Genomic DNA, 26,217 nt, shown 5'->3' with positions numbered 1-26,217 from the left:
CAGCAATGTTGCGATTAAAGTCATGACTGTTAGATTCATTTTGGCCTCTTCTTGGTTGGCTACTTTGACACCCAGCAGCTGAGCCTTCCCCAGCTCAGCCAAGCCCTTGACATGCATAGATTTAAGGTACCAGACAGGCTTTTTGAGCCCCAGGTTTAGGCTGCACCATAGCTCACCATCTCTGCCTGCCCTGGGCAGTCCTGCCGTGTCCTGCTTGACTTCCCCCATATCACAGCCTCTGGGCCAAGTAATAGTAGGGACTCAGGCCCTTTTAGAAGCTCAGAAATCAATGCTGCCAAAGAGGTGATGTTTCTAGGGTCTTCCTGACTCCCCTCAATTTTCCAATGGTTCTTCTACATCAAAAGCACAGGTTATGGCCCTAAAGATATTTCTTCTATGCACTTAAGCAATGTGTACACACAATGACTATGTTAGGGAAGACATCTGTATCTGTCATTATTACAAATATGTTTCAATGGGTTGACTAAATATGAACTTTAACAAATGATTTTAATACATTGGTCTGTGAGTGTAAACAAAGCCTTGGAGAAACACGGAAATATTAATAATAAAAATAATAATAACAACCTGTGCACGGTACAGTGCGCCCACCCCAAATGCTTTAGTTGCCTGTGGTCAACTGCAGTCCAAAAATATCAAATGGATAATTTCAGAAGTAAACAGTTCATAGACTGTAAACTGCACACAACTCTGAGTGAGTAGTGTGACGAAATCTCGCGCTGTCCAGCTGCATCCCACCCAGCACGCGGCCCGCTCCTGTGTCCGGCATCTGCACACTGTACATGCTCCCACCCGTTTGTCCCGCAGTAGCTGCCCTGGTTACCAGACAGACTGTCTCAGTGTGGCAGTGCTTGTGTTCTAGCAACCCTTATGCTACTTCTTAATGGCCCCACAGGACAATGGTAGATGCTGGCAATTCAAAGAGAAGCTGTAAATGGCTTCCTTTAAGTGAAAAGGTGAAGGTTGGGTATTATCTGCAGTTTCAGGCATCCACTCAGGATGCTGGAGCATGTGCCCCGCAGATAAAGGGGGGCTACTCTGCTGTGCATTTAGAGGCATTATTTTCATTCCAACAACAATCTCGTGAGAGTGAGGACCCAGTACTGTCTCATTTACGGATAGATGGTTAATTAACTACAAAATGGTGACACGGCTGAAAGTAGGGACTTAACGCTGAGTCTGTTTTGACACCAAAGCCTTTATCCTTTGAAGCTCATTGCTTAACACATTTCCTACAAATATTCTTATGTAGACAACTGAATAGCTCTATTTCTGGTCCTTTCAGCGATAGAACCAGGATGAGCAGCTTTTATTTCTCTGCTTTTCATTTATAAAATTGACCATAACTATGGCAATCAGATACGATTGTTGAGCCCGCAACAGTTATAATAGATTTTTGATATTAACTCAGGGTGGGCTCAGGTCATCTCAGAAATGGGAAAATACTCAGTGTGAGGAACAGCAAGGATGGCAGCTTTCTGTGTACTCGTCTCTGCTGCTTTTCTTTTTTTAAAAATATATATATTTTATTGATTATGCCATTACAGTTTTCCTATTTCCTCCCTTTATTCCCTTCCATCCTGCATACCCCTCCCACCTGCATTCCCCCACCTTAGTTCATGTCCATGGGCTGTACATATAAGTTCTATTGTTTGCTTTCTACTTATTTATTTTTGTACATATTAGCATTTTTCTGTAATTTTATTTAATATCTCCTTCCTTTGAAAAAATCTCCCCCCCCAGAAATGATCTAATACAAAAATAAATAAACTCTGTTATTCATTCTTGTGGAAAACGGTGAAGGCATGATTGTTTCTGCTTGTGCATTACACACTAGTGAGAGTGTGTTTCTGATTCTAGAGCTAAAATTGTGGATGTCTAAATAGTTTTTCTCCTTTTCTTACGACTCTTCTCTAACAAAAGTAAAATTACAAGCATAGTCATTCTCCGCCCTAGTTCTTATTCGAATGTGTTATTTTACCATTTTCTGATGAGCTCTTTCACATGCTAAGATACAAGGCATAAACTAGAGTGTTATATCAGTCTAGATTAAAGAAATTCTATAAATCATATTATCATCTCCATCCCCCTTCAATAAAACCAAGAAAAACCGGAGGCCTATCATCATAACTCTCTGATGCCTGGGATAGAATATTAGTGTTCAAAACATATAAATTCTTCTACTCAAGGGGAAACTTATGAGGTTTTGTTTACCGTTCAGAAGCACCTTTCTTGTTGATTGTGTCAGAAACTCCAAGCAAAGGGCCCAACCATGTAATGATCCACTGTAGGCCTTTCTGTAGCTGTAATTCCCCCACACTGTTATCTCCGCTCGTGAATCCACTCATTTATCAGAACAACAGTCACCTCTAGTCTACAGCCTTCGTCAACACGAGCCGCCACTAAAGAGTTCATAGCAGAGAACATTAATAACCGAAAACAAAAAAGAAAACTGCAGTGAATCACGGCTTTTGGGGGCTTGAAGATCTATAAAACTATACACCTGGGAGAAGTTTTGAAAGGTCATTTCATCTTTTCTGTTTATTGGGCTTTTGTTTCTTCCAGTTTCTGTAACTGTAAAATGGAGAATAGTGATGGGCTTTTTGCTGGATTTCTTTGAATGTTAGATAAGATCAGGTGTATTGAATGCACAAGGCCCATAACAGACAGCGAAGGTCTTGTCAATGAATACGAGCTGTGGAACTTCTCAGACTTCACTGTTTGTAAGTAAATGTCCCCCATAGTGTGGGTCAGGCTCTCCTCCTTCTTAGCAAACTTCTACCACAAGCTTTTCCAAATTCAGTTTTACATGATTAGCTGCTTGTCTCACTCCACCTCTTGAAAACGAGTTCCTTAGTTGCACTGATACTTCCTATATTGATATATAATCTTAGCATCTACCACAATAGTAAGATTGATAGAGTATAGGCATCTCCTGCAATGTGTGTGAACTTGGACAGATCATTAATGTCTTTTTGAATAAAAAAATAGTTATATTTCAATTCCTTCTGTGCCTAAAGTTTTTGTAAGGATTCAGGTACATAATTATAAGATTATGATTTCACTGGTCACTATACTCATAGAGGCATTTCCAAAATGGTATTAATCTTATGTAATACAAGCCCAGTGCATAAATGTAACATTTATCCTCAGAAGGGTATGCTGCATTATGCTGCGTAATGGTAGAAGCCATGATTACCCACATTCACCTAGAACACCAGGACCCAGCGTGACATATCCCCTAGTTATAAATTAGAAGATTCATTGGAGGGGCAAAAATCAAATAAAATTGCCCTAGATGTGGTGCCTTTCTCTATAGTATAAGTAAAAGTAGCTGTTATGAAGAAAGCCACCTGCAATATGTACTGTATCAGATAAATTCAAAGAATATAAGACACACACTTACTTTTCACCACTGATATCTGCAAGCTTTTCCATGTGAAGGTCAAGCCTCCATGAGGCTCTTTTAGAAAGTAATTGATTTAGAGGTTTTAGACAACGTGCCTTCTGAGGTTTTCTTAGTAAGTGATAGATTTAAAGGTTAAACCCAATTGCTAAGTCTTCTTTCTCAGGGGTGGCGAGATAACGATCATCCAGTTGTTTATTTAAATTGATTATGTGACTAATGTATAATTTTGCAACTATTTGTCTTTAATGCTGTCAGCACAGTTTCCCACAATTTTTTTTTGGCAGAAAAGAATGCTATTTCTGTTTGAGTTTTTTATAGTCAATAATGATTTTGAAAAACAATGGGTATCAGAATTGAGTTTTCTGGCAACTACTCACTTTTAAATAAAGTACTTTTGGATATAATTTTTATGGAAGTTCCACTGAATTTTATCAAATTATTAAAACTACTCTCTAGACGCGACATGGCAGGGCCCAGAGCAGTCTTTTTGTTATTGACCTAAGGTGAAATAAGGCCATGAACCCCACATCATGTCGAAGCTAAGCTGGGCCACTTGGACCAACCAGGAATCCCAGGGTCTACCACGTGATCTGGCGCATCGTGTGGGCAGGCCAGGCCATGTCCATGCCCCCACTACGCCCCATTCTGGGTCAGTGAGGCATTCCCACCAACCAGTTCTGCAGGAAGTTCAACGAGAAGAGAAAGGACATCAAAGAAGGCATGGCTTTCCCTACCAAGATCTTTGTGAAGCCTGGCAAGGTGTTTGCAATCAAGATTGTTCAACCCACTGTTTCCTACTTCCTGAAGGCAGCTAGGTGCTGGGAGTGAGAAAGGGGCCTGGCAGACAGGGGAGGAGGCGGCAGGCCTGGCCACTTGAAGCATGTGTACAGGATTGCTTGTGGACAATGCCTTGGCCCTGGAGGATGTGACCCTGTCTTCTGTTGTCTGCTCCATCATTGGCTCTGCCTGGTCCCTGGGCATTTTTGTGGTAAAGGACCTCAATTCAGAGGAGTTGGCAGCTTTCTAGAAGGAGTAAGCCACATTCCTGGCTGCTCAGAAAGAAACAGATTTGGCAGCTCACGCAGAAGATGCTGAGAGGTGACCACTGCCTGCACACTCTGGGATTTTGAAGGAAGCAGCTGGAAAGGGGACCACTGCGAAGTCTGTGCCAGAGGGGAGAAGGGGAGATGGCATAAGCCTCCCCTGACGTTTCCCCTGACGTTATATTATATAGTTTTACATGTATGGACGTATCAAGGGGTCAAGCCTAAATAAACATCTTCTGTCACCCTTCCCCCCAAAAAACAACTGCTCTCTGGATTATGTGTGTATTCAGTGTGATGACTGCCTAGGAAGTATATATAGGCAGACCTGTCCACAGCTAAAAATCCAGTGGTCAGACCTAATGCAGGGACCCCACATGATCACTCAGAATGACTACTCATTGTCCGTGACCATCAAGAATGAAAGGTAATCTAGCTGAATATTTTGAACAAATTAATTCTCTGATCTTCACTTTATTCATCTACTAGCAGTAAAAACTATCTTTTAGGCTTTGTTCTAAGGATTACATTGAAATATGACAAGATCTAACAGGAACTTTTCAGAGTGCCTGGTCATAACAGGTACTCCAAAAAACACTAGCCCGCTTCTTGCTTTATCTCAGTCACCCATGTGTGCACATATTGGGTAGAAAGTTCTTTTATTGGCCTTACTTGCTTAATTATAAAGGAAAATGATCTACATTCTACTGGAATCTAGAGCATTTTCCTAAGATTATATGTTCTTTGTGAAGAATAACAGTCTAAAAAGGAATATAATGGTAATGTTCTATCTCGATGAACAACATTAGGGACCTTATACTACCTAATTTCAAGACTAACTATAAATGTACAGGAAGTAAGACAACATGGTATTAGCATAGGGATAAACAAATAAACCAATGGGACAGAATAGGGTCCAGAAACAGAAACAAGTATTTATGTCAAATGCTTTTTAAAAAATACACTAAATATTTCAATGAGGAAAGGCAAGCCTTTTAACAAAAGTGCTGGCAAAATTGGCTATCTACATGAAAAACAAAAAGAAAAAAACTTGGCTTCTTTCTCAATCTACACATAAAAATTAATTCAAGCTGGAAATAACTCAATATCCACCAACAGGAAAACAGATAAACCTATTAAGTATATCTGTACAATAAAATTATACTTAGCAATAAAAAGGCACATATGACTATAACACACAAATATGGATGATTCTCAAAAGCATTATGCTAGGTGAGATAAGCCAGACACAAAAGGACAAATATTGTATGATTCCACTGGTATTAGGTACCTAAAATAGGCAAAATGACAGAGACAGAGAGAACAGTGGTTATCAGATCCTAAGGGGAGAAGAGAACAGGGAGTTACTATTTAATGGATATAGAGATTTTGTTTGGGATGATGAAAAATTTCCAGAGATAGTAATTATGACTATACAACAATGTAAATGTACTTCATGTCAGTGAGTTATACCCTTAAAATGGTTAAAATGTTAAATTTTATATTATGTATACTTTATCACAATTTTTTAAAGAGGCAAAAAAAATTCTGAGCTGAAAGGAGGGAGGAGGGGAAGTCCAGGTTTTTTCTTTCGTTTGTTTGTTTGTTTCTGCTCCACTAACTTATGGTCTTATGGCATTGTATAAATACTTCCCTGCTTTTCTTATCAATCCTTTCAAAAAAAAAGGAAAATGGATGTTTGAAAGAAATGAATCTATGTAAAGGAATAGAGACTTGTTCCTATGAATTCTTTCTCTTTGTAACTCTATTCAGACAAAAGAAAAATAATTCTAGGTACCACATGCCATTCTAAGAGGTTTAAATTTTCATTAAAGCGAGGCCGCAGACAGGCTTTCATGGAAATAATGTGACTCTGTGCCCACATCCAGCAGGGATAATAGTTCTTTTAATTACAAGTTACTGGGCCAAATTAAAGGAGACATGATGGGCAGGCATTAGGTAACTAAATAATAAATAGTAATTGCATTTCTTCCTGTGCATTTTAAAGGGAAAAACACCTGAGAAATTCTACTTGGTATTCCTTACACGATGCACCCTCTGTGTCATGAAGTCACTTGAAATAATGTCATCTGATGCTGTGCACCCAATAACTTTAAATAACATCATTAACATTAAAATGGAAAGAATGGAAATTGGCTATCTAGAGGGCATCCTTCCTCATACTTATGAGGTTTGTCAAACAAAAACTATGTGACTCTCCCTTTGTTACACATATTTGTCTGGCATAAGTAATAAAATGAATATATTTATAAGGGAGAGGAGAGGGTGAAAGGAACAAACCGTATGATTATCAAAAGCTTCAGCTTTAAACCAATCATTATGAATCAAATTATTATTTTTTCAAGAGATTTGGGTATTAAAATCACTATCAGGTCACTGAGACTTTGTGAGTGTACATTTGTGCTTTTTTTCTTTTCTGTATAGAACAGAATACACACTAGTTTAGGCAGAGAACCAGAGTTGAGGCTTCAGGTCTGTTCCTAAATTGTTGAGGTATTTAGACATGTCTATACTTTATACAGTTTTTTAAAGTGAGGGACTTACATTATTTTATCACTAAAGTCACTATTTAAGAGAAAGATGGTTTTCTGCAGGCAATATTTATGATTGGTGTAATACATCTGACCAGGCTTTGTGCTACTTTGGGGCCATGAAGAAGAAACAAAACAAAAACCTGGCTGATCGATCCAGTTTGAGACTAGAAAGAATGGGAGAAATATTTACTCTATTTCTCCATCTAGCTTTTGTGTTGAGCCCTGAAACTATTCGATAGAAAAGAGTATTTATTATCAGTCATGAAGTTATAAATACTGGACCAAAAATAATTCAGGAGACGTTCCAATAAAATCAGACATGGTTCAGCAGGGAAATCAGGAAGCCAGGCAAGAGAATTATTTTCCTTATTAATCAATTCCTTTTGTTGTGGTTTTGAATAAAAATATAATAAATATTTTGACCCTGAAACTACAGAAAATGAGATAAAATGGGAACCTCTAATAATGATCTAAATAAATCAGCTTCAACTATTTGTTAAATGTATAAACAAACTGTTTCTTCATATAATTTTTGTCTGGATGAAAAGGACCTGGTCAATGGAGTTCAATCCCCACATACCAATAGACTTTTTGAATATGGACAAAAGTGTGGCTTTTGATGTAAAGCAGAATCAATATCTGAATTATTTTTGTGCATGACATAGAGAAATACAGAGAGACCTGGAGGAGTATTAGAGTAATAACGGATACAATGACGCTATGGAAAGAACTGAATAATGTCTACATGAAGCAAGGCTTAGTGGCTTGTGTACGGTCCTTCAGATCTAGGCATTTTAACTTCTGTAGGATTTTCTCCTATAATGCTCGTAGCTTGACTTTAGGAAGAGGCCTAAATACACCTAATAGGAGTGATAAGGGATAAATGAGAATAGTTTTAAAGCAAAGAAAAACAAAATAAAATAGAATATTAAAGGTGCTGAAAATCATTAGTCACATGGAGATCCAAAAGGTCCAGTTTGAAAATAAGGTGAGACAAAGAGGAAAATGATAAATGGAGGGGGGAGATGAAGGAGCGAAGCTATGTTTTTGAGGTAATCAGTTTATTGAGGGTGAAGACAGTGAAGATCTGCAGGGAAAGAGAACATGACTTAGGATGGTCTCCGAGTTTAAGGTTTTGAATGAAAGTCCCTTCAAGGGAAAGAAAACACAGTTAGGGTGTGGCCTGGATATGATGGATGAATTAGAGTGGAGGAGGAGATTGCTGGGAATGAGGAAGTTGCTTGAAGTTGGGTGACACATCAAAAAGTTGGACCACAGAATGAGCATCTTGCACATTGCCTGACACGACCCGTCCGTATTGACTGAAGCTGGATAAGTGCATGAAGGTTCCCAGGAACCTTGAGAGGTTGTCATCATAGATTTAATCTGAGACGAAATGTGATCAAGATAACGAGGCCTTGCTTGCATATAAATTGTATAAAGTTTAGCATGAACAGAGTGAAAGAGATGCAGATCGTGGGCATCATTCATGAAATACTCAAGGGGCTTAGAAGAGAACCAGCTCTATAGTGAATCCACAAGATAATGTGCCCACTCACGACATCATATTGATTGTGGATTAAATGAATGATAATGTCGTATTTAAGATGAGAAAGGTACCCTAAATTTAATAATCACGGGGCATCTGTAAACTATTCAGAGGAGGATGACATAGCAAACCAGAAACTGAAAATCAAAGGAAGAATATTTGTAGAAACTCAGGATATTTAGCTTGGAGAAGAACTGGTGGAGGTCAGGGGGCCCTGACAAACATCTTCAAATATTTAGAGTTGTGTCGTAAAAGAAAGTCACTAGACTCACTCAGTTTATTCTTTAAAGTCTCAGAGGAAATAGTTATGACAAATGAGTGGAAGTTAGAGGGTGATAGAGCAATTCACTTTGAATATAAATTTCTGAAAGTGAGACCTACATATGACAAAAATGGCTGTTCCAAGAGAAAAAAAAATACGTTCCCTGTCAGCGGAACAGTTCAGGCATGAGCTGGAAGATGTTTTAAAGAGAACTCAAATATATCAGATGGATGATTGGAGGACTTCAGAGCCCCTCAGCATTTATTTTTTCAATCATCAAAATTAAAAGCATAGGTTCAAGAGCAATTCCTGGTGATTCTGCTTTTTATTGTGTATGTGTGATAAACTATAGATTAGTGAGAGTTGAATGAACTAAAACTGGTAATACTAAAAGATCCATCTAACGTCTTGAAGATTAAAGAGAATTTTTGTGTCAGACTCACACATTTACAAGTTTGAATCTAATTAATACATAAGTGTTATTTTCTGGGCTCTGAAAACTCTCCATCAAATATAAAGTTCAGTACGTTGAGTAAGGCTCAAGTTCCTTATAGAGAACAACCTCCTCCAACCAGTTCTATCACTAGTCACAATCCTCTGCAAAGTCGGGCAAAGAGTAGTTGGCTATTGGCATTAGGGAAAGACTCTGTCCATGTATAATTCATTTCACAGGTACAGCTATTGATAGTTAAGCTAGGTATACATTTCTTTTACCGTGCGCTTCTTTCGACAGGTATTATATTATGCACTTGATAGTCATTGGTAACTTCTTATCCAAGGAGCCAAGAGCATACGCAGAAGTATATTTCCCAAGAATAGTATCATAACGAAAGTGTTTACACACTTAGTTTGAACCAAATAGCATATGACAGCATGACAGACATTTCTCCCTTTGGCTAAAGAGCATCACTTCCCATCTGTGTCACATCCTCACAAGACCCGCATGTCAGAGAATGAGTATATTTTCATATCAATACTACCTGACTCCTTGTGTGCCTCTGTGTCAAGTTTCACCACGTAGTAAAGTTCCTGACATCCATGCCCTCCTCGGTGTAGAGGAAAGGAATTAATTCCAAAATCAAAGCTAGGATTCTATAAAATTCTCTCAGAAGGCGGCACACTCATTTATTCAGGAGTATACTAGACAAGTGTACATATCTATACACACCTCAGGGAAATTAAACCTCAAACCACACGGTGTCACGTGTGTAGGTATTTCTAGAAATCAAAGTATTTACCGTCAGTGAAAGAGAGAGATCATGCAAATGATGGCCTGAAACCAATGTTCCTCTGGTATTCTAAATGGAATGTCCATATGCAGAATCTTAAAATATTTTCTAACCTTTAAGTGAAGATTTTTAAGGTAAGCATTAGCTTTGCTTACATCTGTAAGAAACAAGAAAAACAAAACAAGAAAAAAAAAAGTGTGCATGGGTCTGTTTAGCTTACCATGAACTATGTATGATACACATGGTTTGTCTCACAATCTAAATTTCAGGCCATTTAGTGAGAAGGCCTCTTAAGGGATGCCAGTATTTAATTGTTGAACAATGGGTGCATACTAATTCTTTGCTGGATAAACTAATAAAAAATTAATGAGTATATGATGAAATGACAGACACAAGACTATACCTTATTGTGCACAACAGATATTAAAGTCCCTTCAGGGGGAAAATAACTATGTTTTCTAAATCACAAAAAAACTTATCATCATTATATTTTGAAAGGCTGAAATAATCTATTGCTAATGAAATGATATAGGTTCATTATAAAGATATTAAAGGTGCTGTTTAATTCTCCCACTTTGGGGCATATAATTTGGGGCAATTAAATATTAGTGTTAAAAAGTGTAGGTTATAGATCGTGAGTAAGAAAAATTCTGTAACTAAATTTGCTAAAGTAAATACTAAATGTAGTTTTATTATGCAAGATGGTCACTTGCCTTTCAAATAAGGTACAGGAGTGTTTATCATTCATCATTATCACTAAAGATGGATGGACAGCTTTCTGGATCAAACAATGGGGTTTTATACAAAGTCTCTTCTCCCACCATACTAATCATTATAATACAAAGGAGACTGAGAACAGAAAGACAACCAAGTAGCAGAAGAATTCTTGGGCTCCAGCCCAGTGCTCTTTCCCGAGGATTATGAATAAAATATCAAGGCTCCTAGTCTCGTGACAAAATTTGTAAAATGCATGTGTTGTCCTGGGCGGGGTAGCTCAGTTGGTTAGAGAGTCATCTCGATGCACCAAGGTTGCGAGTTCAATCCCCAGTCAGGATACATACAAGAATCAACAAATGTATAAATAAGCGGAGCAACAAATCCATGTTTCTCTCTCTCCCTTCCTCTCTCTCTCTAAAATCAATAAATTAAAAAAATTAAATAAAAAATGATAAAATATGTTTTTATATTAAAGGACTTGATCTTTCTGATTCTTTCTTTTGACTTTTTACCTCTGCTCATTCATGGCCATGATATAATTAGGTCAGCGGGCTTTCTTTTCTTTGTTGAACTGTGTTTCGTTTCCCTGAGGGGCCTCACAGTCCACTGAGGGGGCTGAAGAAAGGGCTAAGGAATTGGCACTGCTAGGTACTCATTGTTGTCTAGTGGTACACTAATAAATACTTAAAAACTAGCTTGCTAATAGAAAAAGCCTTGCTTTGTAGCATTTGCTGAGTTTTGTGGTGTAGATACACCCATCTTGGGTGATTTCAAGCCACAGTGGGATGTCTCCGTGCAGAGTTGGGGGAAGGCCACCACTGTACAGCGTTTCCACCAGGCAGACTGGGGGTGAATCACCTCAAGTCATAGATAAGGGGAAAATGCAATAAAATTATAAGGAAGCAATGGGTTTAAAATATACCATTGTAAAATATAATGTATTTAATTGTAAATTTATATTACTTAATTTTTAATAATGATTGAATTTAACAATGGGCTCACAAAACTCCTTAAAATATGAAGAGCCACTCTTGCTAGCCAGTGTAAGCTGGCCCTGTGTCCCAAACTGACTGACAGCTTCTTTCCCTTGCATCTCTTCACCTGTGCGCACTATACCAAGATGCCACGTTAAACTGATTACGTAAAGGCACTTTCTGGCATTAATAATATTTGAAAGCCATTGGTCTCATTAGACTTTATTATAGCGGGATCTGCAGATCATCCTCATCTATACAATGTAAGCTGCTATTTGAAAACCATGTTTCCTGGACAGGAGACCTATTGAATCAAAAGTGTGTGTGATGGAGGGTGGGGGGAAGGGATTCTTCATTTTAAACAAGCACCTTATTTAGGGGGGTTTGATGCTCCATAGAGTTTGAGAACTTCAATTCTGGGCCTCCGACTTCCCTTTCTTCAAGCTGGAGCTGGGGGCCTGAGTGCTGGTTCAGCCACGCCCGGCTTCATTCAGACCCCCCTGTAGCAGAGGTTCAGCTCCCTAGACCTGGCGCCTCAAACTCAGAACACCTTTGAGTATATCTAGCCACATACTATCAGAAAATGTCCAACCACCTCTAAACCATAGGCAAGCATCTGCTTCCTTTATCAAGGGCAGAAATGTTAGTGTCTTCTATAAGAGCAGAAACTGTTCATTCTGAAGTGTTGTCATTTGTTGGAATGTCTCATTCATTGCTGCCACTCATGGACGGAGGGGTTGAGGTTTCCCGACTGAGAGGCAACCCAGGAAGCTTCTTATTAAACTGGCGGAGCTGAAGTGCTCATCAGCTCATGTCTGTCACGTGGTATACACTCAATGAATATTTATAATTACTCAAACAAATGAATAAACACAGGATCGAATGAAGCCAAGATTGTAACAGAAGAAACAATCTCTAAATTCTTCATTGCCTTTTTTTTATGAAACTTTCAAATTCAGAGAGCATGTGAGTATTTTTTACATTGACAATGTTTCTTCTAAGAGCCATTATAATTGATTTCATCAAGAACATTATGTACATTAGGATCTAAATGAGACACAAATATGTATTTTTCTTTGTTCGAAGTCCACAAAAGAAAACTTGACTTGGAAATGTTAAAATATGCACATCTCTTGAGAGATACATGTTGATAGTATAGCCAGGGACATGGATATATATTCTTTGTGACATTTAGATTCTTCTATGCATAGAAGATGCAAACCTCCAGTCAGTTTTACGTTTTAAAAAGATTAATTTTATTTGAAGCCAGTGTGAGGTATTTCTTCACATACAAATTCCTTTTGTGTGTTTCTCTTTATCTGCATAAAACTAAAATAGGCAACTACCTGGTTAATAACTACTGCCTCTCAGCCAAAATACCACATGGTCTGTCAGACAGATTTCCCTGAAAGATGATAAATGTTTAGGTAGAAGAAACTTGAGTTACTACAAAAAAACAAAATTTCATACTGTTTACCTTGAAACAAAGTGATTTATAGGAAACACAAGTAGTCTCTCCCAGTTCCATTAAAATTAGATATGTAACAAGACCTTAAGTGAATTTTCTGAAAACATTAAATTGTTCTTCAATACTTTTTAACCTATTATGTGCTTTCTGGTGCATTTGAAAAATCCATTTGTATTAAGAATAGAGTACTTTCTACAAAATGTTCCGGAAACGTGAAGAGGAGGCTCCTGGACACCATCAGTTTCACATGGGGAGTTTCCCGGGGACTGAGCAACGTTTGAAGCAGCTTTGGAAAAATAATGGAGCCTATCATTTTCTATGTGAAAGGGCAGCATAATAAATAAGTAGATTTCAACCTTGAGTGTTATTGAGAATATACATTCGGACTGTCTAATGTTAGTGGGGTTTTTTCTTAGATATTTATTTTAATCAATAAACTTCAAATTTTAGAGCAGTTTTAGGTTCACAACAAAGTTGAATAGGAAGTACAGAGTTCCCAAACACCCCACCACCCCATACAAGCCGCTCCTAGAATTGACATCCTGCACCGCAGAAGTATATTTGTTACAATCAATGAATACTACATCATTGTCACCCAAAGTCCGTAGTTTGCATCAGAGTTCACTCTTGGAGTTGTACATTGTATATGTTTAGACAAATGTTTAAGATGTACGCATCCACCACTGTGGTATCAAACAGAATAGTTGCATTGACCTAACAATCCTCTGTACTCTGACTATTCATCCTTCCCTCCCCCACTAACCCCTGGAAACCACTGGTCTTTTTACTGTAAAAATAGCTTTGCCTTTTCCAGAAGATCATATAGTTGGTAGCCCCGATAACTGGTTTCTTTTATGTTTCTTCCAGTTCTTTTCATGGGTTGGTAGCTTTTATCTCTTTCTTTTTTTCTTTTTATTGTTGTTCATTTACAGATATCCCCATTTTTCCCCATTACTCTCCTCCACCCTACCACCCCCACCTCCCACATTCAATCCTCCCCTTCACTGTTGGCTTTGTCCACGGGTCCTTCACACGTGTTCCTTGACAACCCTCCCCCTTGTTTCACCTGTTAACCACCTCTGCCTCCCCTCTGGTCACTGTCAGTTTGTTCTTTATTTCCATGTCTCTGTTTATATTTTGCTTGCTTGTTTGTTTTGTTGTTTAGGTTCCTGTTAAAGGTGAAATCATATGGTATTTGTCCTTCACCGCCTGGCTTACTTCACTTAGCATAATGATTTCCAGTTCAATCCATACTGTCGCGAAGGGTAGGAGCTCCTTCTTTCATTTTGCTCAGTAGTAGTCCATTGTGTAAATGCACCACAGTTTTTTGATCCACACATTTACTGATGGGCACCCAGCCTGTTTCCAGCACTTGGCTATTGTAAATTGTGCTGCTATGAACATTGGGGTGCATAGGATCTTTTGAATTGGTGTTTCAGGGTTCTTAGGGTATAATCCCAGCAGTGGAATTACTGGGCCAAAAGGCAGCTCCGTTTTTAGTTTTTTTGAGGAAATGCCATACTGTTTCCCACAGTGGCTGCACCAGTCTGCATTCCCACCAACAGTGCACTAGGGCTCTCTTTTCTCCACAACCTTGCCAGCACTTGTTTGTTGGTTTTTTCATGTAGACCATTCTGACTGGTGTGAAGTGGTGTCTCATTGTGGTTTTAATTTGCATGTCTCTGATGGCTAGTGATGCTGAGCATCCTTTCATGTGTCTCTGGGCCCTCTGTATATCCTCCTTGAAGAAGGGTCTGTTCAGGTCCTTTGCCCATTTTTTAATTGATTGTTTGTCTTCCTGGTGTGGAGTTGTGTATTTCTCTATATCTTTTGGAGATCAAACCCTTGTCTGAGGTCTCATTGGCAAATATGTTTTCCCATACACTGAGTTCCCTTTCCATTTTGCTGATGTTTTCTTATCCATGCAGAAGCTTTTTAATTTGATAAAGTCTCATTTGTTTATTCTTTCATATCCCCTGCTCTAGGGGACATATCAGTATAAATATTGCTGTGTGGAACATCTGAAATTTTCCTGCCTATGTTCTCCTCTAGGACTTTTATGGTGCTGTGGGTTTTTAAATAAGATTTAACTAAAATGAGTTCAGGGGATTATATATCAGACTTAGTTTTGTTGCTAAAGCAGCTATATCTTAAAATACTACTTTTATTTACATAGTTGTGCTATTATTACCTGGAAACATTTGCTCTATACTTCTTGCCTACTTTAAGCCCATTTGGTTTAGTTTATTCATTATTTAAATTAACAATGTTTCCTAATAAAATGTATGCTCAGTTCTCTGACTAGAATTTTCTCTGAGTCTAACATAACATTTCCTAATGGTTCCACACCACAGCTGCTAAAACAATTAGAGGTTTTATTTTTATTGCCAATAAACCTCGAGGGCTGAAGTAAAGCTCTTCTTTTGACCTCAAATTTTCCCCCTCAAACTTTAATAACAAATACTTGCTAGAACTAGGAATTGAGGAAAAACCAGAAATTTGTTTGGAAATGGCCAACACTCTTTTAGATTGTTTAACATGGTTTGCTAAGCCATCACCTTTGCTCACTTAACAAACTGTACTTCATCTGCTGTGTTTTTAGGATTTCAGGGAGAAATGCAGTTGTGAGGGATAGAATCTCACATGTACATTGACTGCAGGAAAAACTGGGAAGTCAGACAATGGATTTTTTTGAATCTCCCCCTTAGCTCCCTTCCTCAGGAATTACACTCATCTCTTTCCATGCTTTTCCCAAACAGTTCTGGTGTCCGCTGGATGGAGGAACCCTAGCTTCCCGTCTAGACCTGACTTTCTGCCTGGAAACTAATTCCGTTGAGAACGTAAACCACTTAAAGGTGCAGCTTATTTTTGAATTCTTATTTGTATCCCTGACCTCATATGGCCCTGAACATAAGCAGCAACGTGGCCATGTGACCAACAGGCCTTGCTTGGGTTCCGATCCAAGGGCTGCCCCTTCCTCCCTGTGGCATCGGGGTACATCACCCAGACTCTCTAAGCCTCAGTATTCTTTTTGGTAAAGTGGGGATACTTTATACAATCTACTGACCATATCACACCTTCATATCCATCAACCTCCACCCCCCACCACCTTCCTTTTCTTCCTTAGACAGTTTAGATTCCATGAGTCTTCTTTCTAAATCGTTCTCTTAAAAAACCTCTTAACTCACTCCACCCCTTCTCCCCTGGAAAACACCAAACCAAATAAAGCCCAACTATCTGCCTACCTTAGCCCTGAAAAACAAAAACAATTGTGTTAGCTAATTTCATGTTAAATTCAGGACAACAAATCTCAAATGGTTGGTCCACACTGCTGAGCAATCATAATTTCATGTATGTTATGATCTCTTTTCTACAGTCTTAACTCTTTCTCATCTTTTTCCCTGTCTTCAAGTCCTCTAAAACTTTACACTCTCATGATGACCATTTCTCAGTACTTCTCATTGTCCCAGCTCCAAACTGAGCGATGTAACTGCATCCACACCCACTCTCTGCCTTTGCATATCTTACCGAGACGGACACACCTGTTTGTCTCCACTGACAGCTGCCTTCCTGTCCATTCACAATACTGCACTCCTGCCATCCCGGCTCTCTCTTCTGCATCACGATGCTCCCCTGCGTGCTGCACTGTTTCCAAAAGTCGTAGTCCCTCTTATGTTCAAAAACAGAAATGTCAACACAAATAACTAAATAAAATAAACAACAAAATCTCCCTCCAGCCTACCACCTCTCTTCAAGTTGCTATCCATTTCTTTGCTCTATTTTAGAGCAAAACTTCTCAAAAAAACAAAAAAGAACACACCATCTAAAGTCACTCCAGGCAGCCCCTTGACTCTCCATTTTCACGCCTCCTCCCGCAGAGATCACTTTGCTGTTGTTCTCTCACTAAACCCTTCGTTAATATGACGTAGTGAGCAGCACCTGTCTTTTGGAAACACTCTCCCCCCTTGGCTGCTGGGACATGACCCCTCCTAGTTTTCGCCCACCATTCTTGCATCTTCCAAACGTGCAGTGTCCCAGGGTTCAACCATTTTATTTGTAACTACAGTCTCCCCAGGGTGTCACTGATATGACAGTTGCTCCTAAATTTCTCCCTCCTGAATGACTAGTGATCAGATCTCTAGTCTTACAGACCAAGTTGTCCACGTGACTGGCATCCCTAATTGTATGTCTAGTCATTTTTTAAATTCACAATATCCCAAAAGTAATTTATTGTTCTCTTTAAACCATTTTTTCCTCCACTCAGCTGCATCTCATTAAAGAACTCTATAATCCATTCAGGTATTTTGTGTATTTTGTAGCCAAAAATCTAATATCTATGCTCAGTTATTTTCTCCTCTCTGTCCTTTATATCCAACACGTAAGCCAATCTTGTTGGTTCTAGATCCAATACATACCATGACTTTTCCTAGTTTGTTATTCATTGCTTTGACTGTTGGTTCCAGCTAAAATAGTCTTATACAGAGGTCTCAATTACGTCCTAATTGGTCTCCCTGCTTCTACTCTGTCCATTCCCAAGTATTTTCCTCACAGCAGTTTGATCTTTGAAAAAGCTGAATGAGATCACTCTTAAAAAAAAAACAACACCCTCTTCATTAACCACAGAATGAAATCCCAACTTGTACCGCATCCCATAAAGCCCCACATGATCAGACCCTGAGTCAGCAATTTGTGATCCGTTCATATTGCTGTTATTTCAGGGTCACAGTCAAGTACACACAGGTCCTTCCTCAAGGCTTTTGTACTACGTGTTAGCATTATCTGAAATGATTTACCCCAAGTGTATATAAAGCTGGCTCTTTTTCCTATATTTGTCTCAGCTCAAGTGTCATCTCCTTAAAAGGCTTTTCCTGAAATCTGATTTAAACTAAGTTCCTCTCTGGCACATTACTGTGCTTAATTTTCTTCAAAGAACTTCCTATTCCATTGTGTTACTTGTTCATTTCTCTGTTTGCTTATCAGTCTATCTCCCTGTTCGTGAATGTAAGTAAGTTCTTGGAAAGAAGGACATTGGACTACCATCAGGTAGCTTTTTCAGCAATAAGCGCAGCTCAAAGTTAGTGTTCCAGTAATTAGTTTAATAAATAAGATTGTTATAAGAATTAAATGAAGTGCTGATTTGATTGCTTCACACATTGCCAGACACAAAATGCCTATGAAAAAGTTAGTTATTGCCATTATTATTATTATTAGGTGCTCCTTAAATATTCAGAACGTTAATTATAACAACTTGTGCTAATATCTTAAATATTTCAGATGAAGTATTTATATTTTTTCCAAGATTTTATTTACTTATTTTTAGAGACAGAGGAAGACAGGGAGAGAGAAAGAGGGATAGAAACATCGATGTGAGAGGGAAACATTCATCAGATGTCTCCTGTACATGCCCTGGCCAGAGACCCAACCTGCAGCCCAGGCCTTTGCCCCAACCAGGGATCGAACCAGGGACTTTTCGCCTTGAGGGATGATGCCCAGTCAACTGAGCCACATGGGTCAGGCTCAAGTATTTGCAGTTTAACAGTTGTTTTCAAATGTAAACAATATTTTAAGCTACTTTAGTGAATTACATTTTTTTGCACATAGCGAGATGTTTCAACTTCTCTAAAATCAAATCACATGGTTAGCAACTTCTCTTAGTAAGTGGCAGAACTGAACCTGTTCATGTCTTCTAACTAATCAATCATTCCAATGACAAGAGAAACTTCTATGAAATAAATTAAAATCGGAGACCTTACAACTAAACTTAGGTCCATTTAATTTAAGCCCATTATTTAACCTCCCGCTTTTCAAAAATGTATGACTTGAGGGAAATCTCATTAAACTTCGTGGAAAGGCTACAGTGAGCTGTGCCTTTGGAGCTGACCAGAAATGGAACCATTAGAAATGTGTGTGATGAAGTACAAATTACAAGGCGATATTAAAGTGTGACTAGAACTCAAACGAGAATGGTATTCTATCACACAGTTTAGTCTCTGTCCAAATTCTTTATGCAGATATACTAAAGGGCTGTAACTATAATAAATCTGCAAGGGGCAAACTATAATAACCTCCAAACACAAAAGAGCAAAAAATGCTGTATTTAAGTATTTGAAATATGAAGATGAGAACCATCCAGAAAGTGTTTTTCTAATCCCATTTCCATTCTAAAAAGTTGCTATTGGCAGGGAGAGTTAATTGTATCTCCAACTTATTCAGGCCCTTAATAGATCTCAGAGGTAATTCTCAGGTCCTTCTTCTGTAATTAGCCACATAGGCACTTGAAAGGCTATTTCTATAGTCAAGTCTAGCTTTCCAAAAATTTAATTTTTCTTTCCTCTTTCTCTTTTTGTGAACTTAATATAATTTGCTTTAACTTAATTTAGGTGAGAATAAACTTTTTGGGGAGGGGAGATTGCTCAATTTATGGAGGACTTTGTTCTTGTTGGGAATATACACGATGCCTTTGGGTAAGTAAGTTTGAAAAAGTTTTAAAGATAGGATTGAGTGTAAAAGGCTTTTGTAGAGAGAAATAATTTGGGCAAAGCCAAGTTAAATCAAATACTTCTCACAGCCTTTGGTGTTTCTAATAGGGCACTTTCTGTTTCTTACCACTTTTAAAAACATGGCAAAGACCATGAGACAAGTGGTCTCTGGGACAGACTTTAGGAGAACAGCACTAAAAAAATCAGTGATAGTGTGATACTAAGATATGCTTTGAATTTCCCCAGTATTCTCTTATTTGACTTATTTATGGAATGCATTTAAACAGGCATGATGCATTTATATTATTTAAAAATTGGTTGTCCAACTTTTTTTACCATCCTAATATCCTTCCCATTCATTGTTTATTTTTATCCATTCATTATGATTTTGCTGAAAAAAGGTGGAAACTGTTGACTTATTGGAACTTAAAAAAATCAAAAGATCACTTGAGGTGAGGAGCTCTAGTCTAAATTGTGATGGGACCTGAAATTGCAGCTAATGGCCAAAATTAGATTTGCAGAGCTACTTGGGGACAGTTCCACGCATATAGTTCTGGTTCCTTGTTATTAACTTTGGCAGTTAGCTTTATCAGAGATTTCTAAAAATCATAAATGTGGGTTATTGGAAGAGAAATATTCAGAAAGTACTACCAATATTGGGAAGTGAGGTATTTCTTTCCAGCCAATTAAATCATCTGCCTATATTCTTGACCACTGTGATTCATCATATCCTTCCTTTTTTCCCTGTGGGAGTAAAGACCTAAAACTTTAAAAATGTTTCATTTCTCCAGTAAGATAAAGTGAAGAGGCAACCAAACAGTATCCATGAATTGGTTTCCTCACCCTTTTATAATGTAAGTCAGGGTACAGAATGTAGAATGGTGTGGTCGTCAGGGCCAGGAGGAAGGGAAGGACTGGGATATTAAGAGTTGATAGATACAGACTAAAAATAAAAAAAATTGCCTTTTGTGACAGCAGGATGGACCTGGAAAACATGCTAAATGAAATAAGCCAGTCAGAGAAAGACACATACCATAGCATTTCACCAATATGTGGAATCTAATGAACTAAATGAACTAACGAGGAACATAGGGATAGACTCGCAGATGGAGAGCAGGATGACACCTATGGGTGGGGAGAGTGTAGGGGGTGGAGGGATTGAGAAAAAGGTGAAAGAGACTCATGGACATGAAGAACATGTGGCGATGGTAGAGAGGAGGAGGGTGTAAGGGGTCTAAACAGCCATGGAAAAAATACAATTAAAAGTAAAAAATAAATAGGAAAAAAGAGAAAGATATTATTTCACTGTAAAAAATAGAGTTCTGGAAATGGATGGTGGTGATAGTCACAAAACAATGTGAGTGTACTTATATTATTGTACCTTTAAAAATGGTTAAATGGTAAATCTGGTATGTTACCATAATAAAAGTTATCAATTTTTATCAATGTAAGTAGAATAGCACATATGTGAATATGGTTCTATCCTAATTGCAGACCAAATACAGTTTTATTTTTGAGGGGGTCTCATGAATTATTATATGCAGTCTGATTTTAACATAATATAAAAATTTATAGTCAGTCTGTTCTACAAATTATTGACACAAACAGAAAGACTACGCCATAAGAACTGTCAGGGAACATTGTCTCCCTTATAATTACGCTCCTATTATCACACCCGTCCCAAAAGTGTTTCCATCATAACTCCCTGGACATCAGCTATGCTCAAAGAACACTTGTGTAATGAATCAATAAAGGGATCAATACGATAAACACATGAGATCTACATCTCCTTGAACTGAATTGATGGATAACTGCACCAGGCACTGTGGTCAAACAGAAATCTGTGTGTGTTATGATGGAGGACAAACACCAGTGTTTGTGGGTATACATATTATTGTATTTAAGTTGTCCACCAGGAAGCCAATGCCATTTCCTAAGTTATTGTGAAATGGAATCAATTATCTAAGGTGTCCTTTCTGTCTGCTCTCTCTGCACTAAATCTGTTTCAGAGACCCACTCTATTTGTGAGGGGAGGACTTGGAGCTCTGGCTCCAAAACACTCAGTCCTGGAGCATATTTTATGAAGGATTTAGGGTGACTCGAAAAGAAACAAACTTATAATAATTTTTTCCAGAGCTCTCTGAGGCCCATGCCGCCGTATAACACTTAAAAAGGGATCGCCATTTACAGACAGTGTGGTAAGCCTGGAGATGTAGTTCCAGACCACCCGAGTAAACGGAGGTGTTCGGGGAGGCGGTGATGCAGCAGGGAGCGATGTGAACTCATGTGTCCTCTGCACAGCACAGGGAAGACACCCCCAACTTCCGACAGGAGACTGCAGAGGACCTGCAAATTAATATCATAACTCAAAGTGGCTCTTTGCTTTCCATCGCTTTAGCTTTTCCCCACCTCTTCATTTTCACACTGTTGCTCATGGTACCTAACAAGTGGGTGTCACAGATGGGGGTAAAATGCAAATGCCTCCCTCAGCTACTCACGTGGCTATCACTTCTGTTGAAAAGAGAATTATCACTGGCCCAAGGACAGGAGACAGAAACCTCAGTCTAAACACAGGCTTTCACGCCACAGCTTCAGAAGCATGCCCCTCTGAGGTTAGTTACCCCGTGAAATGGTACTTAGGTTCCCTCCGTGTTGTTTTTCTTTTTTAAAGATGTTAAAACATCTGGGGCCAAAATGATCAGGTTGTTTTCTGGAGTTGGAAGTTGCTGTTTCAGTTCTTGCTTTGGGTAGTTTCTTTGTAAAGGGAATTGTATGATCACTGAACTCATTTTCAGGTTACTTAAGCATGCCAAATGATGCTGGCTGACTCAGGGGTGAGAGGCTTTAAGGTTCAGGAGGAAACAAGTCACATTTTCTTCTGTGGCAGAGAAGGCATCGCACACAGTATTGAACTGTGGCTAACTAACGGGGTCCTAGCTTTCAGAAATGGGACACAGTGACACCCACACAGATGCATCTGGTGTTCAAGGATAAAGATTTCAACAATAAGAGGAGTGCAGGACAGGAATCCAATATTCTGCATTTAAAAAAACAAAACCCAACAAACCATGCCCAGTGATATTTTAGTTTTTTTCCAACCCGGGTTTAATATTTCATTCTTTACAATCACCCTACAGTGCTAGGCTGATAAATGTCTGAACTGGTCAGGTGAGTTTGGTGTATTTTAGCTAATATACTGTGCCATTTTCTCTAATTCTATAAAAATAAAATGATCGAGAATCTATAACTGGAAGTACAGTTACAGATATTTGAAGCCATGAGAGATTTCAGAGATGTTCTCTCCACCCCTCACTTCATCAATGAGGATATAATGTCAACTTCGAAGAGTTGAAATAGGTTAAGTGTGACTAGATAAAAAGTGAATTTTCTCTCACATGTTTTTCTGCTAAACTTTGAGCTCCTTGGAGACAAAGACTGTTCATGCCTTTAGCATTATGCATATATAGTTACAGATACAGTAGATATATAGTATCTAGCATTATATATATAACTGAGTGCACATATGAGGTATGTACAGTTTATATATGTATACATATATAATATATACATCTATGCATATGTATATACACATATATAATATATAGTAGATATTTCATAATCATAGAGTAAATGTTGAATGAATAAATGAAACTGAGACACAGTGACTTTACAAAAATCTCAAAGAGGTATTAAAAGAGCCCAAGAATCTTGAATCTCAGGTACACTGAATTATCCTACTTTCAGAGTTTTTGTGTTGCAACAGAAAAATGCTCAAGTGCCAGTTTAATAAGCTGTTTGCATTCTGCTAGCCTGCGCTTTACATGCTAGTCAACTAATTAAGTTATAATATTTCTTTAAATTATAATTAAATTTAAATACTTGTAAAGTGTTTTCCTAATAAAACAGTCATATTTTAAAGTCTATGCTGTAAAGCATTATTTCTTTTTCTAATAAAATATTGTTTCTTATAAACACAGTTTTAGTACAAAAAACTAACCATTGCATCATGACTTCTTATTGCCTAAAACTAGTATCTATGGCTCAAGCACTCATTCTTTCAGAACAAAATTTGCATTCACATTTACCCTGCAGAAAAGGAATCTAGTTTTTTTTCTGTGATTACAGTTTTATAAGGTAATCTACCTGGTTTTCTTGAACAAGAGTAACAAAATTTCCCTTTGTCCTTTTAACTAAGTGTATAAGGTACTCTCTGTTTGCATACCCTTGATCATAATTTCTTGGTCCAACTGTTAGGGTTAAGGTGGCCATAACCCTAACAATTACCTATAAATGAGACTTTCCAGTTTTTTTAAAAAGATTTTATTTATTTATGTTTAGAGAGGGAAGGAAAGGAGAAAGAGAGAGAGAGAAACATCAATGTGCAGTTGCTGGGGTCCATGGCCTGCAACCCAGGCATGTGCCCTGCCTGGGAATCGAACCTGCGATGCTTTGGTTCCCAGCCCACACTCAAGCCACTGAGCTACACCAGCCAGGGAGACTTCCCAGTTTTACATACAGAAATCTTGGCCATCTGTGTGCAAAAATATTGGCACAACCAAATTCCTTCCTTGCTTATCAATGTAATGATCAATTATGTTTTATATTTGCAAATATCATACAGAATAACATTTTAAAACATGACCCAGTTCCTTCTATACTAAATAAAAATCCCAAGAAAAAAATAACATAAAAGTCATAATTCTGTTGGTCTAAAAGCATGCAATAGTTATTGGACTACAATGTTTCTTTTGAAATAAATTGTGTTCCTTGAAATGGTATTGGTCAGAGGTAAACATTAATATATCTGAGAACTTTCCTTTCAAACAAAAAAAACCTATCAAAATAGAATATGATTTTTGTTCCCCCATCAACATAATGATAAAACAGTGTTTTGGTGTTTTGATATCCAGTTTCTTTCCTTTTGGTAACAATCCAAGAAAAATAATTTATAATTCCTTAAAAGCTACAAAATAAGAGAACAGAGCAGGGAGAGAGAGGAAGAGGCATGCCAGCACCGGGGCCAACTGTACTCATTCTGAAAAGCCCCTGAACAAGTCAAATTTTCTAGCAGAGCCATGGTCAGAGATAATTACAAGAGGACAGGCGCAGGAGTGCTTGCATTTTGTTGCTGCGAGCATTGCCTATGATAGAAGGGTATGCATTATAGAAGTGTTATAGAAGAATATACAGATATCAGTTGAAAAAGTCCATTTTGCAACCAGGCATTCCCTCTTCAGGAAAGTAATAAATCCATATTCAAGTACAGTCAGCATCCAGACTCACTCAGTAGCCTTATTCACATTTCAGAAGGAGACACACACCTTTAGTTGGAGTAGACTTTTAAGAGATACAGCCACGCTCTCTTCAGAGCTTACAGACCAGCTAGACCAATCCCCTGCTTAGGCCCAGGGACAGCGACGTGATTCCACACGTGCACACGGCAGGTCACGACAGAGTCACGCCTGACCAGTCCTGATCTGCTCTCCCTGCTACAGGGTGTGCGCTGACTTCCAACCCTGAGACATGATGGAACTAGGATGTTTCCAGAAAACCGGTTTCTGGCATTAGATTCCTTTCTTCAGGTACAACTAGCCTAATTGAAGCCCTTGTGAAAATTATAGAAACTTTCCAGGCCAGGAAACATTAAGCATTGAGTAATATTACTTCATAAATACAACCTCATTGGACCTCAAGCGTGGCCTTCAATGTCTGTATTCATAAGGGAAGAACAGGGATGGCGATGAGGCATTCAATTCTAATTCATCTGTCAGCAAGCAAAGTCGTTCTTTATCCCTCTCTTTCAATTGTTTTATTCATTCCTATAGTCAATTGTTCCATCTAGCATGTTAGGTCCCATAGTAGGAGGTACCAGTGAGTAGACATTTCATTTTCCTGGTGGAATAGCCTTTAAGCATTATAACATTTATAAAATCAAGTGTAAAATTAAACATACACTTCCTGTGATTAATTCACTGGTGGTAGATGAAGATGAGGAATCAATACCACTCACCGTGCAGTTCTGGGACATTTCTTCACGGTGGGAGACACCGTTCACTCCGCACAGTGCGGGTGGGTGAGCCAGAGTTACATGCGGACAGGTAGCAAAACAGTGAACATGCCAACAACTTACCCTGGAATTGACCACTTCCAGCGAGACGTTCTGAGGTGGGGCACTTGGCACTAAAAGAAATAAAACAAGGGGAGGTAGTTACTCCGGCGTCATGAGAGAGAAACTACGATTCTCTGGAATATGTCTTTCTCACAGTTCGTGATGATAAATAGGCAGGTTGATCCAGGTGGCACTGTAAAATTTTCTGGAAGGATGAAAAATAACTGCATTTGTTTATTTTTACTCACTTGGTGGGCCAGTTATCCATTTAGGGAGCCTCCAAAACTATTAGGCAAGAGAGCACCTGCCGTGATACCAGATACTGACATTTAATTACAGCTTTCTGGTGATAATCTTCCCAGCAAAACCAATCAGGGAGCACAGGAGGTTTCCTCGAGTGGT

At 38.4% G+C, this 26,217-nt stretch overlaps 1 protein-coding gene and 1 pseudogene across 1 annotated transcript in view; one reads left to right on the top strand and one right to left on the bottom strand.

The window, feature by feature from the left end:
* DCC (DCC netrin 1 receptor) overlaps positions 1–26,217 on the bottom strand; it is a 668,131-nt gene that overhangs the window by 227,763 nt on the left and 414,151 nt on the right. The window contains exon 13 of the mRNA XM_045849638.1: positions 25,837–25,886. Coding sequence (XP_045705594.1) covers positions 25,837–25,886 — 50 coding nt within the window. The remainder of the gene's footprint in view (positions 1–25,836; positions 25,887–26,217) is intronic.
* Positions 3,961–4,532, top strand: LOC123826235 (annotated as a pseudogene).

This window comes from Phyllostomus hastatus, unplaced genomic scaffold (assembly GCF_019186645.2).
Source record: "Phyllostomus hastatus isolate PE091 unplaced genomic scaffold, TTU_PhHast_1.1 phas_contig_80, whole genome shotgun sequence".
Lineage (NCBI taxonomy): Eukaryota > Metazoa > Chordata > Mammalia > Chiroptera > Phyllostomidae > Phyllostomus > Phyllostomus hastatus.
The sequence above is the reverse complement of the archived record's forward strand: the minus strand, read 5'-3'. Positions and strand labels throughout refer to the sequence as shown.